Source organism: Neoarius graeffei, chromosome 21 (assembly GCF_027579695.1).
Source record: "Neoarius graeffei isolate fNeoGra1 chromosome 21, fNeoGra1.pri, whole genome shotgun sequence".
NCBI lineage: Eukaryota > Metazoa > Chordata > Actinopteri > Siluriformes > Ariidae > Neoarius > Neoarius graeffei.
Window position 1 is genome coordinate 50828335 of NC_083589.1, and position 14706 is coordinate 50843040.

Sequence of the window (14706 nt, forward strand, 5' to 3'; positions counted from 1 at the left end):
AATATCACATACTTTTTATCCATTTATAGTTACATTTAATGCCATGGAACATCCGTGAAACAAGTTAGTTCCTGCTATCACTTACATTAAAGCAGCCTATAAAAGGTCATTCCTTCACCAACCTCTCTTTCCTCTCTCTTGTAGTTAATAAAATGGCCTTTAGTCCTGAATATCTTCCCATTTGGGAAAGTTGCTGATCACGACAAAGAGCTGAGGCTGCAAACTCCTTCCATAAATGTGAAAAAAAACCACATCTCCTTACAGAAAACTTCATCATATTAAAGTGCTGATGACACATTTTTGACATCTTTGGCGATATTTTATAACATTAAAAGTAATTCCCGATGATCCATATATTAATTCACGAAGGTGCCTATTTTACAAGTTATGATAAAAAACGCGGCTATTTGGGCAAATTTGACGGGGCTGCAGCACCCAGGAGACGAAAGAGGAGGAGGAGCTATATGACGTCAGCGAAAGAACCTTCCTCCTAACTTACCAGTTTGTTGTTGATGCGGCAGGTGTTCAGTTTATCATTATTAGTATTTTTATTAGACATTATTATGCATTATTATAATATATATATATATATATATATATATATATATATATATATATATATATATATATATATATATATATATATAGTTATTATGCCTTCGCATTGTGTTGCTGGCTTTTGCTCCAAAACCCACAAGGATGGGGTAAGTTTATTCAAGTTTCCCAGAGATCCCGAGCTGAATGCGAAGTGGGTGAAGCAAGTCAGGCGCACTCGTGACAAGTGGGAGCCCTCACCAACATCCGTCCTGTGCTCTGAACACTTCGATTTGGATTGTTTTGACACCCTTCCCAGCTTAAAGGAATCTCTTGGTTGTGCAGTTCAGCACAAACATGTATTACTACCATCAGCAGTGCCTACACAGTGTTGCCAGATCGGGAGGTTTCCCACCCAGTTGGGCGGTTTCGAGTGCATTTTGGTGGGTTTTGAACATATTTTGGGCTGGAAAACGTTAGCAGTATCTGGGCGGTAAACCTCCCAATCTGGCAACACTGCCAGTATTCCGGAAGGGGTCTACTAGTAGCTATGCCAGATCCAAAGACAGTCCTCCTGTCAGAACATGTGTTGTGAAACGACATAAGATAAAGGTACGTAGAGCTATAGATTCTACATGATAATCATAAATGTAATCATAAAGTCGGCGTGATATCAGTCATGTATTTGCTTGTGAAAGCTTGCGGCTTTCATGTAACTGCCGCCTAGCAACGAGAGGCAAAGGGTAAAGAGGGTAGGCTATCATAGATTCTATTCGGAAGAGATCAACACAATTCTAGACTCCCAGAAGAGGAAGAGCTAGCACTAGAGAGTTCACCGGCGTTTTCATGCGCCATTTCCATTGAGTAGAACCAGAGTAGAACAGCCAGTGAACCGCAGCGTGTTCTTCCGCTGATGTCACAACATGGCCGCGAGCCACGGACCCAGTTTTCTTGCGCTGTGCAATTAAAAGTTGGATATTCATGTAACAACAGCTTCTTTTCACATAATTATAACAGAAATCTAACATGTTTGCCATGTTGTATAGTTTATTTAAGAAATTGCATAGAGTCATGTTCATGTCATCAGCCCTTTAATGATATGTTTTTCTTTGTTCAATAACAGCACCTTTTCTCATGTTTATTATTAGTCTTAGATCCCATGGAGAGCCAAACGAGTCCTCCCTGAATGAGCTGTTACTATAGAAACAATAACTTATTCGAATGAGTCCATTAATATAAATACAGCAAGCACTATTGTCCAAACTGCTGTTATGGAAAATGAATCAACACCGTCTGCCCAATCAGAATCAAGAATTCAACAGCATTGCGGTATTATCATCCAAATCAGATCTAATGTATGATTTTGGCCAAATCTCCTACCAGACGATGTGCTGTCTGAGCTCAGACTTCAAGACGGCATCTCCTGCTGTGACTGTTTACTGTATATGTGATTTACTTTCAGATAACACAGTGAAACAAACATGTAATCAAGTGTGTTTAAGATACTGAACAACACACTTCCATTATAAGTGAGTGGGTGATGTAGCTTTTGGGTTGTGCAACACTTTACTTAAACCTGTTTTGCGAAAGAAGCAAACAACATGTCTTGGGAATGTGGGTAAGGGAAACATTGTGAAGGTACAAAATGTTGACTATTAGGTTTTTTCACACAATTACGTATACAGTGATCCTGAAGCAGAATCCAGGTGAGTTCAAAAGAAAAGAGCAGGTATAAAAGATATAGATATAGAAGATGTGCGTGTCATGAGTTTAAATCTAGGATTGCCACAGTAGTCCAGTCTCATTTGTTTTCTTTAATTTATTTATTTTTCCTTTTAATCAGTTCCATGTTTTCCTTCAGCCTCTCTTCTGTTCGACATTTGCCCATCTGTACTCAGTGAGTTCTACATTCCAGTAAAGCTGTCTTTCTCTCTCTTTTTATTACTCTAACATTCTCTCATTATTTCTGTCTCTTATTTATTTTCTCTGGATGGTCCAACAAAGGCATTTCCAACAACAGCAGGTATCCTCCAAGGTGATACGCTCGCTCCTTTTCTTTTTGTCATCGCTGTGGATGATGTCCTAAGACAATCAGTTGACACCATCAGCCATAAGGGTCTTGGGTTTCAGTCATGTGACTTATCTTAGCGATTTCACTTCCGGTAAAACAGCTGGTGGTCTAGCAAACCAAAACGGCTGCCGTAGTGCAAACAACTAGCAATAACTTATCAGAGTACGCTCGTAGTCTAGAAGCCACTGCTCGCTTTAGATATATTCAGAAGATTGCTATGTGCAATGGAATCGACCCCTACAGTCTGGGAAAGAAGGATTTGTCATACGATCTTGAAAACTATTCTTCAGTCGAGTTACCCGACATCTCGAACTATCTGGTGTTGCAGACGTCCTTCTACACCGCAAAACAGATGAAAGCGTGGAAGAGTATGGAGGCTTACAACTTTTTTGTATGTGGCTGGGTAAAGGACCTCAGTATCAAGTCGCTGCCGAATAAATCCTGTATTGTTTTTGCCCGTGTAAGTATTTTTTTTTAAGCTTTTCGTTCACGTCTTTACAACGAAGCGCTGCAAGTTGAAGTGTAAACAAACAACAGTTTGCTTGATTCTCACTTGTGTTGGCTTTTATCTCTCAGGTAAATCATTCACAAAGATCATCAGAAACCCCTTTAAAGACCTGGATCTTAGTTAAACAAGACGGAGAAGTGATCACGGCGCATTGTAACTGTACGGCAGGGGAAGAATTTTGTCGCGACCTTCATGCATATGGACTTTGTGAAGAGTGAGGAGTAAACAAAGAAACAGCTGGGGACTTTAGCGCTTCATGACTAAAAAAGTACCGTAAAATAACGACACGTAGCAAGAAAACTTGGAAAACACTAAGGACATAGCTGAGAGGGAAATACAAACCTTTCACCAAGTGATCACTGCAAACTCGAGCATGCTTCAACTCGGCTCCCTTCAATTTCAGTGAGAAGTTCAAAAGCCACCTTTCTCGACGTCTTTTTGTGAAATCCTGTGTTTGTTCACCCTTTTTATTAGTTCACGGGGAACCCTGAAGAAATTTTTCAGTTTCATGGTTTGATCGATTCGAACAACCTAAAATAATGCAAGTGTAAGGCATTTTTCATGCAAGCAATGCACCCTCTCCATATAAACGCTTTGTCAAGTGAGCTTTGGTAGACCACCAGCTAAAGATTTGAATAACTAATGAAGCAGATGTGATGTCACATGAAACCCAAGAATAGGCAGACAATCTGGTCGTCAGAGCTGTAAGCGCCTAACTGACCCAGACTATGCTGATGACATTGCTATTATAGCTGAGCAGCTGGCATCAGCACAGGAGCTCTTCCTGTCTAGAAGAAGCAGCGATGAAAGTCACTGTGTTCAATATAAGAAAGATGGAATGCATGGCTATAAACGAAGATGGGGACCACAATCCAATCCGCTCAAGAGATGGTTCTGTTATAAAAGAGGTGAACGACTTTAAATATCTTGGATCTTTTGTTGCTGACAGTAAAAAGGACTTTATATCAAAAAAGGGTCAAGTGTGGCCCACATGCAACAGATTAAACCATATACGGCAGTTGGACATCGCCAAATCTACCAAGGCTAGCTTCTTTCAGGCTTGTGTTGAAAGTATACTATGTAATGGTGCTGAAACATGGACCATTAGTAAAGAACTTGAAAAACACCTTGATGGCACAGACACAAGACTGCTCATGTGGGTCCAAAACCTGCCCTGGAAAGACCACCCAACCAAAATTGTGATCTATGGTGAAGTCCCATTCATCTCTTGAACAGTGGCACAAAGGAGAGCTAGGTTCGCTGGCCATTGTTTCCGAACAAAAGATCAAATCATTTCTGTCATTCTATGGAGATTACTGTACCCAAAAAGGGGGAATAGACCTTTAACGTTCCCTGATACTCTATCCAGAGACTCTAGCTTAGTCTTTGAGGAATTAGCTTGGGCAATGTCTGATAGGCCCCTATGGTGGAGCATTGTGTCATCTATCTCGATGGCAGATGATGATGATTTTATTTTCTCTGATTCTTGAAAGGCTGTTAGTCTGCATCACAAATCCATTAGTTGACTAAGAGGAATACTTCAGCACTGTTGTTGTTGTTGTTGTTTTTAACCTAGTCTGTAATGTACAGATGATCACCATGGACAAAACACATTTTGACCTCCATGTGCCCTGATAACTATATAGAGAAAGGCAGGAGCACTCCCAACGAGTTGGCTGAGTGTTTAGCGTGTCTGTCTCTCAATCGGGAGATCGTGAGTTCTACTAGTGGTTGGGTCATACCAAAGACCATCATAAAAATGGTACTTACTGCTGTCTGGCAAGGCATGCTGCAATACAGATGTGAGTAGGGAGTCAAACTCTTGTGGTTACCAGAGGACCAGCCCCCCGCTGTAACCCTAGTTATGTAATAGGTGGGAGGCCGAGAGCTACAGAAATGGAGATTGGTGCCACCTAATACAGCACGGGAAGGACTTTAGACTTTTTAGTAGCACTCGACAGGGGTGCCACTAGAAATTTTGGGCTCTGTGATGGAATATAATATTGCCCCCCCCCTTTACATTTCTGGTAACCCAAATTCTTCATGATGGTGTCAATCTACTGATAGTTCACCATCAATTCTGCTTCTACCATGCACAGCTAACATTAGTGCTGGATTGGAAAGCAACAAACCTAATGCGGTGTCATGCTCTGGCTCCACCTACACAAGTCTGTACCATGTAATGAATAGGAAGAGGGGTGAAACATAAAGACTGTCTATTCTAATAATTTTGCGGAAAATGGAAAACCAAACCGGGGCGGCACGGTGGTGTAGTGGTTACCACTGTCGCCTCACAGCAAAAAGGTTCTGGGTTCGAGCCTAGCAGCCAGTGAGGGCCTTTCTGTGTGGAGTTTACATGTTCTCCTCGTGTCTGCGTGGGTTTCCTCCAGGTGCTCCGGTTTCCCCCACAGTCCAAAGATATGCAGGTTAGGCTAATTGGTGGCTCTAAGTTGACCGTAGGTGTCAATGATTGTTTGTCTCTGTGTCAGCTCTGCGATGACCTGGTGACTTGTCCAGGGTGTACCCCGCCTCTCGCCCATAGTCAGCTGGGATAGGCTCCAGTTTGCCTGCGACCCTGTAGAACAGGATAAACGGCTACAAATAATGGATGGATGGAAAACCAAACCAGAAGGTTGTTGTATTTGCTTGTTTTAATAGACAAAATTATTATTTTTTAAATTAATTTAACTTACACATGGTAATAATGTTAATATTGTCCTTTGAGGGCCCTCTGTCAATGCTGGGCCCTTAGAATTGTCCTAACTTTTCCTCCATAACAGTGCCCCTGGCACTCAGAAATCTAAATAGATTATGCTTTGGTGGTATTTGTTTCTGTTTTATCCATATAATGGACTACGAGAAGGAAACTGAGGCTAGTTTCACTCGCTACATGGAGTTTGGGTTATACGAATAAGCACAAATTCTTCCCTTTGAAAACATAGTTCTGTTCCTGAAAGGACAAATATTCATATAATTCATTAATTTATCTTCTGTCAGCTTGGTAAGCGTCGTGACAAATCTGGAGCCTAATCTGGGGGAAACACTTGGCATCAAAGGCCAATTTAGGATAACCAAGTCATCTACTAGCATGTTTTTGGGAGATGCAAGGAAACAAAATTCTTCTCTTAGACTTCCATTATAAGTGAATTTTCAGGAAGAGGCTTGCTGTTCTTCTCATTACAGGGAAGCATGTTAAAGATAGACTGCCTTTCAGATTTTTCAAGTGTAGGTCATAAAGATAATTTTCCCTGACACTCAGTTATTTTTGTTTAGTGGATTGAAAGCTACTGAATTCAATTCACAGACTTCCAATTTTATTCTTTTTTTTAATAGAACAATTAAGGAATTTTGGGCCATGTGGCCCTAAATTCTCCGCCATTTTTTTCCTGCTTCACCATGACCCAATTCAAGATACTGTGTCATGCATCACATGGTGGGCTTTCCCCGTTCACGCAAGGCATTGTGGGATACAAATTTGAAACAGGAAAGGAAAATGGAGGACGCGAATGAAACGTGAAAGACCGACTAGAGTAACAGAAAGCGAGAAGAAAAGACGTTATGTTGTGAAGGAAAGGAAACGCAGGACCAAACTAATAAATATCGGCGGTCAGCGAGCACCTCGGTGTGATCAGCTGTTCATTTAGTGACAGATTGATGGAACTGTCAGTGCACGCTCAAAGGTAAACCTGCGCATGTGCACATGGACTTCCTCTGTCTGCTTGACTGCGCGAAGCGAGCGATTTCATGCACATTATTTGCTTTAATCCCCTCAAATTAAATAACTTCCCAGCCACAGAACGGCCTGGGCTTTTTTTTTTTTTTGAGATATTGCAGAAATTAACACATCACAATGACCAAATTTCAGAGGGAACTAAATTTCACCGATTTTATGAAATCGAAAGGCCGTCTAGCTTTAAAATCTGTGTCTGTTGTAATCATACATACACTGCTGATGCTGTAGATAGACTTAAGACTAAAAAAAAAACAAAAATTGGCGTATTCCTTTATGAATTCTAGTTTTCACACAGACCTATGAAGACAAAGACGTTTTGTTATACACATTTGTGACGAGTCATGGAATCCACGGACACATGTCGGCCGAAACGAATCCGAGAAAATCGCAAAAGAAGCATTAATTAATTAATGCTTCTTTTGCGATTTTCTTGGATTTGTTTTGGCCGACATGTGTCCGTGGATTCCATGACTCGTCACATTTTCAATTATGTTCCTTTTTTGTTTTTTTTACAATGAGATGTTTCAAGAACACATTGTATTTCTCTGTGTATTTTATTGTCACATCATTTATTTTCCCAGAGCCAGACGGTTATTAAGTGCTTTTGCGTGTGCTAAAATAGGGGCTTCAAATCTGTTGTGCACACGCTGTGAAAATGAACAATATATATAGAGTGGGCGGCACGGTGGTGTAGTGGTTAGCGCTGTCGCCTCACAGCAAGAAGGTCCTAGGTTCGAGCCCCGGGGCCGGCGAGGGCCTTTCTGTGTGGAGTTTGCATGTTCTCCCCGTGTCCGCGTGGGTTTCCTCCGGGTGCTCCGGTTTCCCCCACAGTCCAAAGACATGCAGGTTAGGTTAACTGGTGACTCTAAATTGACCGTAGGTGTGAATGTGAGTGTGAATGGTTGTCTGTGTCTATGTGTCAGCCCTGTGATGACCTGGCGACTTGTCCAGGGTGTACCCCGCCTTTTGCCCATAGTCAGCTGGGATAGGCTCCAGCTTGCCTGCGACCCTGTAGAACAGGATAAAGCGGCTTGAGATAATGAGATGAGATGAGATATATATATATATATATGAAAGTTGTGATTTTTCTGAATAAAATGTCCTGCAGGCGGCACGGTGGTGTAGTGGTTAGCGCTGTCGCCTCACAGCAAGAAGGTCCGGGTTCGAGCCCCGTGGCTGGCGAGGGCCTTTCTGTGTGGAGTTTGCATGTTCTCCCCGTGTCCGCGTGGGTTTCCTCTGGGTGCTCCGGTTTCCCCCACAGTCCAAAGACATGCAGGTTAGGTTAACTGGTGACTCTAAATTGACCGTAGGTGTGAATGTGAGTGTGAATGGTTGTCTGTGTCTATGTGTCAGCCCTGTGATGACCTGGCGACTTGTCCAGGGTGTACCCCGCCTCTCGCCCGTAGTCAGCTGGGATAGGCTCCAGCTTGCCTGCGACCCTGTAGAACAGGATAAAGCGGCTAGAGATAATGAGATGAGATGAGAAAATGTCCTGCCATTGACTTTCTTCATTGATTTAGAGAATTCCGTAAAATCACCGTCTTTATTTATATTAGAAAATATGTAACTGTGTAGTCGACTGGAGGAGGATTTTTTTTTTTGTATATATCCATAAGGATTATAATCAACATTAGATTAGTATTGTTGATTTGCTGAATAATTATGCTGTATGCACGTGTGTATGTGTGTGTTATTTGGACCCCTTGAGATTTGTTCAGTTGTAAGTCCCACTGGATCGTTCGTTTATTTGCCACAGATGGTGGCAGCAGAAGGATGGCAGATACTAATCTTTAATTATTTTACAGCCTGTGTCATGTAGTAGTCAGTCATTTGCAGTTTTCTTTGTGTTACACGTTCACACATTAACACACTCTGTCTTGCAGATCGCCTGGCCGGCCACACCTTCAAAACGAGACGAGTGCAAGTGGGCAGGAAAGGACCTTGGAGTAAGTAACCCCACTTTCATCATGTTGCGTGGTGCATGCAAAAGAAAACCTCAGGCAGACGTGTGTGGAGCCTGTGATTTAGAGCAATGACATCACCGTGCATTAACATTGTATTTATTGTATGTGTAAGTCTGCATATGTGGTGTGGTGTGTATGATATACTGTATGTTGTGTTTTTACACAAGAAAGAGTGCATGGTAATGGGAACTCTTGCTGTCTTTGTTGCGTGTGTCTGCGCTGTCGATCCTGCTGGACGTTTATTTACCCAGAGTGCCGTGCTTGGCAGCCGAGCCAGAACTCTTGGGGCCTAGCCTTGATCACAGACAGTTTATTTACTCAACCAGCAAATTGCGCATTCTCTTGCTTTCTGTCTGTGTGTGCGTATCCATTTGTGTGTGTGTGTGTGTGTGTGTGTGTGTGTGTTCATGTGTAGTGTATAGTATCTAATGTCAATTTCATGCCTGAGTTGTTTTGTAGTGAAATGAGGGGCACCAGGGGGGCATAATCAACTGAGATAACACATACCACCTGCTCCACACACACGCACATTCACAAGTTAATCATGCACATAATGAGAAAATGTTCTTACATGCTTTCCACAGATATGCATACAGTAAACACACACTGTAGCCCGACATACCAGCCAGGCCACATTAAGGCAAATGCATGCAGTGAAAATATTCTGGAAAGAAGTATGTTGTGGGTAAGTGAGAATGTTTGATTAGGACATTACGAAGCTATTTACTTTTGTGTAGTCAGGAGTCTCTTGATTCTCCATTTTGGCTCAAGGCTAGAAACGGCTGGTCCATCTGTTCTTCTTCCTGTTCAAAACTCGACACTTTTGAGAGTAAAAATACCGAGAAGGACAGTTCCATGAATGTCTATTCCCTGTACAAATGCAGTTTGTGATCTTGACTTCCCATCTCTTTTTTAGTCTACGAGCTTGCATTGAAGTCTCCCTCAACTTCGGGTTACCAGATGGTTAATTCCACTTTACCCCCATTGTGACATCTCTAGTCCCAAAACACGTTCCCAGATTGCTGGTGAAAAACTCCAACTTTTAAACATGTACATTCAGTTCCAGAATTATCAGCACCCTATATGGCGATGAATGGGAAATGATTTGATGTTTGCAACTTTATATGTAGTTTAAAAAATACAGAGGTTCATGATGGTGCAACGGCAGTGTTGTAGTCGAGTCACTAAACCTCAAGTCCAAGTCCAGTCTCAAGTCCCCAGTGTTCAGGTCCAAGTCGAGTCTGAGAACAAGACTCCAACGGCACCATTTGACAGTGGCTGTTGCTGCCTTTATGTGAAATCGTCTCTGCTACTGTGTTGGACTAATGTTACTGCTCAACTGCGCCATTTTAGTTAATAGGCCACAGATAAACAGCTTGTTCATCTCTCAGCAAGCCCCACCCACTATCAACAGGGCAAATAACATGAGAAAGGGTTAACACTAGCTAGTTCATTGTTCAAGCAAGCCCCACCCACTATCAACAGAGCAATGAACATAGCATGTCACTTCCTTCTCTGGGTGGAGTCTTGCCAAATGACGATTGAAGTTCGAGGTTGTCCCCATCGTCTCCTCAATAGTTCTTCTACATATGGAACACATAGCAGTGCATTTTTCCCACTGTACGAGAAGTCTGTATAAGCAAAGCAGACAATCCTAGCGGCGTTCTCTCCAGGCATTTTAGCGTCATTAACGTTAGTTTGTTCCTGAACATGACGTATGAACAGGTGAATGTGCATTCTCTTGCACAAAATTAGTATAAAAATGAATGTAGATGTAAATATAAATATCTATGCCAAGTTATTATGGCATGTTACAAAAAAAATAAAGAAAAGAGTCCTCAGTGCTCGAGTCCAAGTCAAGTCACGAGTCCTTGAAATTAGGGCACGAGTCGGACTCAAGTCTGAATCCTGAACTTGAGTACTAAAAGTCTGTGCCACAGCCATCAAGAAAAGCTGTCCGTGCTCTCTGACTGGGACACTCGGAAATCGTGTGCATCTGTAATCTCATGTATGTGGAAGAGGGTTGATAGCACTTTCCACTAAATGTGTTATAATGCTCTTGCTTGATGTCAAGAGCAAGTTTTAAAAATGTCATCTTTCTGTCGGAACGTTTTATGTTTCTGTCGAATCCTATAACCGAGAATCCTGTTAGAAAGGGTTCCAAGAAGAACCATATTAGTGCACTTACAGTGGTGCTTGAAAGTTTGTGAACCCTTTAGAATTTTCTATATTTCTGCATAAATATGACCAAAAACATCATCAGATTTTCACACAAGTCCTAAATGTAGATAAAGAGAACCCAGTTAAACAAATGAGACAAAAATATGATACTTGGTCATTTATTTATTGAGGAAAATGATCCAATATTACATATCTGTGAGTGGCAAAAGTATGTGAACCTTTGCTTTCAGTATCTGGTGTGGCCCCCTTGTGCGGCAATAACTGCAACTAAACGTTTCCAGTAACTGTTGATCAGTCCTGCACACCGGCTTGGAGGAATTTTAGCCCGTTCCTCTGTATAGAACAGCTTCAACTCTGGGATGTTAGTGGGTTTCCTCACATGAACTGCTCGCTTCAGGTTCTTCCACAACATTTCAATTGGATCAAGGTCAGGACTTTGACTTGGCCACTCCAAAACATTAACTTTATTCTTCTTTAACCATTCTTTGGTAGAACGACTTGTGTGCTTAGGGTCGTTGTCTTGCTGCATGACCCACCTTCTCTTGAGATTCAGTACATGGACAGATGTCCTGACATTTTCCTTCAGAATTCGCAGGTCTCATCTCATCTCATTATCTCTAGCCGCTTTATCCTTCTACAGGGTCGCAGGCAAGCTGGAGCCTATCCCAGCTGACTACGGGCGAAAGGCGGGGTACACCCTGGACAAGTCACCAGGTCATCACAGGGCTGACACATAGACACAGACAACCATTCACACTCACATTCACACCTACGGTCAATTTAGAGTCACCAGTTAACCTAACCTGCATGTCTTTGGACTGTGGGGGAAACCGGAGCACCCGGAGGAAACCCACACGGACACGGGGAGAACATGCAAACTCCACACAGAAAGGCCCTCGCCGGCCCCAGGGCTCGAACCCAGGACCTTCTTGCTGTGAAGCGACAGCGCTAACCACTACACCACCGTGCCGCCAGAATTCGCAGGTATAATTCAGAATTCATTGTTCCATCAATGATGGCAAACCGTCCTGGCCCAGATGCAGCAAAACAGACCCAAACCATGATACTACCACCACCATGTTTCACAGATGGGATAAGGTTCTTATGCTGGAATGCAGTGTTTTTCTTTCTGCAAACATAACGCTTCTCATTTAAACCAAAAAGTTCTATTTTGGTCTTATCCGTCCACAAAACATTTTTCCAATAGCCTTCTGGCTTGTCCACATGATCTTTAGCAAACTGCAGACGAGCAGCAATGTTCTTTTTGGAGAGCAGTGGCTTTCTCCTTGCAACCCTGCCATGCACACCATTGCTGTTCAGTGTTCTCCTGATGGTGGACTCATGAACATTAACATTAGCCAATGTGAGAGAGGCCTTCAGTTGCTTAGAAGTTACCTGGGGTCCTTTGTGACCTTGCCAACTATTACACACCTTGCTCTTGGAGTGATCTTTGTTGGTTGACCACTCCTGGGGAGGGTAATAATGGTCTTGAATTTCCTCCATTTGTATACAATCTGTCTGACTGTGGATTGGTGGAGTCCAAACTCTTTAGAGATGGTTTTGTAACCTTTTCCAGCCTGATGAGCATCAACAACGCTTTTTCTGAGATCCTCAGAAATCTCCTTTGTTCGTGCCATGATACACTTCCACAAACATGTCTTGTGAAGATCACACTTTGATAGATCCCCGTTCTTTAAATAAAACAGGGTGCCCACTCACACCTGATTGTCATCCCATCGATTGAAAACACCTGACTCTAATTTCACCTTCAAATTAACTGCTAATCAGAGAGGTTCACATACTTTTGCCACTCCCAGATATGTAATATTGGATCATTTTCCTCAATAAATAAATGACCGAGTATAATATTTTTGTCTCATTTGTTTAACTGGGTTCTCTTTATCTACTTTTAGGACTTGTGTGAAAATCTGATGAGGTTTTAGGTCATATTTATGCAGAAATATAGAAAATTCTAAAGGGTTCACAAACTTTCAAGCACCACTGTAGAACCCATAAATATGTAAGGAATGCACCAAAGGGCCATTTATATGAGTGAAAGCTTTAGTCTTATCAATCATAAGGCTGGTGTTGTTTACCACCTGTGTATTTAGTCACATTGATTCTGATCAAACTAGCAGGTAAAAGCTAATCCAAACCAAACAAAGCTCAGTGTGATAACTCTACATTTTAGTAGGCTCATAAATTACATTACAGGCATTTAGCAGACGCTTTTATCCAGAGGAGCCTGTGGAGCAGTTGGGGGTTAGGCGCCTTGCTCAAGGGCACTTCAGCTATTCCTGCTGGTCCAGGGAATCGAACCAGTGACCTTTTTGGTCCAAAAGCTGCTTCTCTAACCATGGCACTGGCTTCCCAAATGTGCTGTTGAGTGATCCTGATTCTCGCTGCTTTTGCGATTACGGATAAGCTAATCTCATCTCATTATCTCTAGCCACTTTATCCTTCTACAGGGTCGCAGGCAAGCTGGAGCCTATCCCAGCTGACTACGGGCGAAAGGCGGGGTACACCCTGGACAAGTCGCCAGGTCATCACAGGGCTGACACATAGACACAGACAACCATTCACACTCACATTCACACCTACGGTCAATTTAGAGTCACCAGTTAACCTAACCTGCATGCCATTGGACTGTGGGGGAAACCGGAGCACCCGGAGGAAACCCACGGGGAGAACATGCAAACTCCTCACAGAAAGCCCCTCATCGGCCACGGGGCTTGAACCCGGACCTTCTTGCTGTGAGGCGACAGCGCTAACCACTACACCACCGTGCCACCCTACAGATAAGTTGTGTATAGTAAAGTATAGTAAATGACTATAGAAATGAAATGCACTGAGATCCTGTGATTTACTGTCAAACTTGTAAAAATAAAACTAATTTTATTTTGTAATATAAATCAGGGCATACTTGTTAAAGTCGTTTTTCTTCAATGCCATGTTTCCCCACATTAACATAGTGGGCGTATTGTGTGTTTGTAATTATACAGTAATTAGTTAAAAGCATTACTAGGTGGTTCTTACTGTGTGTTGGAGGTTTTGTGTGTTTAGAGAGCAGCAGGGAGCTCCAGCAGAACAGCTCACTGAGCCTGAATCCCACCCCCGAGTGCTGTCTGGTACAGAGCACGTGGGCCGAGCCTTTCACACAATAACAGCGACGGGAAATTTCAAATACGTCAGTCAACACTGAGAGAACTCGTGTTTTGTAATGTGTCCAGAATGATTTTGTTAGGACTGTATACACATTTAGGGAAACAGGGCTAAAAATATACAGGTGTTTTATGATGCTTTGTTGTATGTGCCAAATTGATGAAGCAGGAGGTTTAGAACTAATTATACTCTGTCTGGGACTGTAGATATTGCGAAAGACACGTCAATGAGCATTGCTAATACCTAGTTTGGTTAAATACAGTTGGCAGAGATGTTAAAGTCATGGTTAAGTAGCACAAATAAATGTTTGATGATGTGAAGTTTGTCTGGCTTGAGACAAATGGTACATTTTAGCGTGTATTTAGATTATTTAATTGAAGACCTATAATAAAAAAAAAGCAATGGTAAGTGTTGTGTTACAACCCCGATTCCAAAAAAGTTGGGACAAAGTACAAATTGTAAATAAAAACGGAATGCAATGATGTGGAAGTTTCAAAATTCCATATTTTATTCAGAATAGAACATAGATGACATATCAAATGTTTAAACTGAG

The 14706-nt window shown here is 42.1% G+C and overlaps 1 protein-coding gene across 1 annotated transcript in view; it reads left to right on the forward strand.

Annotated features, from left to right (window-relative positions):
* The window catches only part of sema3aa (sema domain, immunoglobulin domain (Ig), short basic domain, secreted, (semaphorin) 3Aa), a 90238-nt gene that overhangs the window by 35472 nt on the left and 40060 nt on the right, over positions 1–14706 (forward strand). Inside the window, exon 3 of the mRNA XM_060903318.1 lies at positions 8730–8792. Within this exon, the coding sequence (XP_060759301.1) occupies positions 8730–8792 (63 nt within the window). The remainder of the gene's footprint in view (positions 1–8729; positions 8793–14706) is intronic.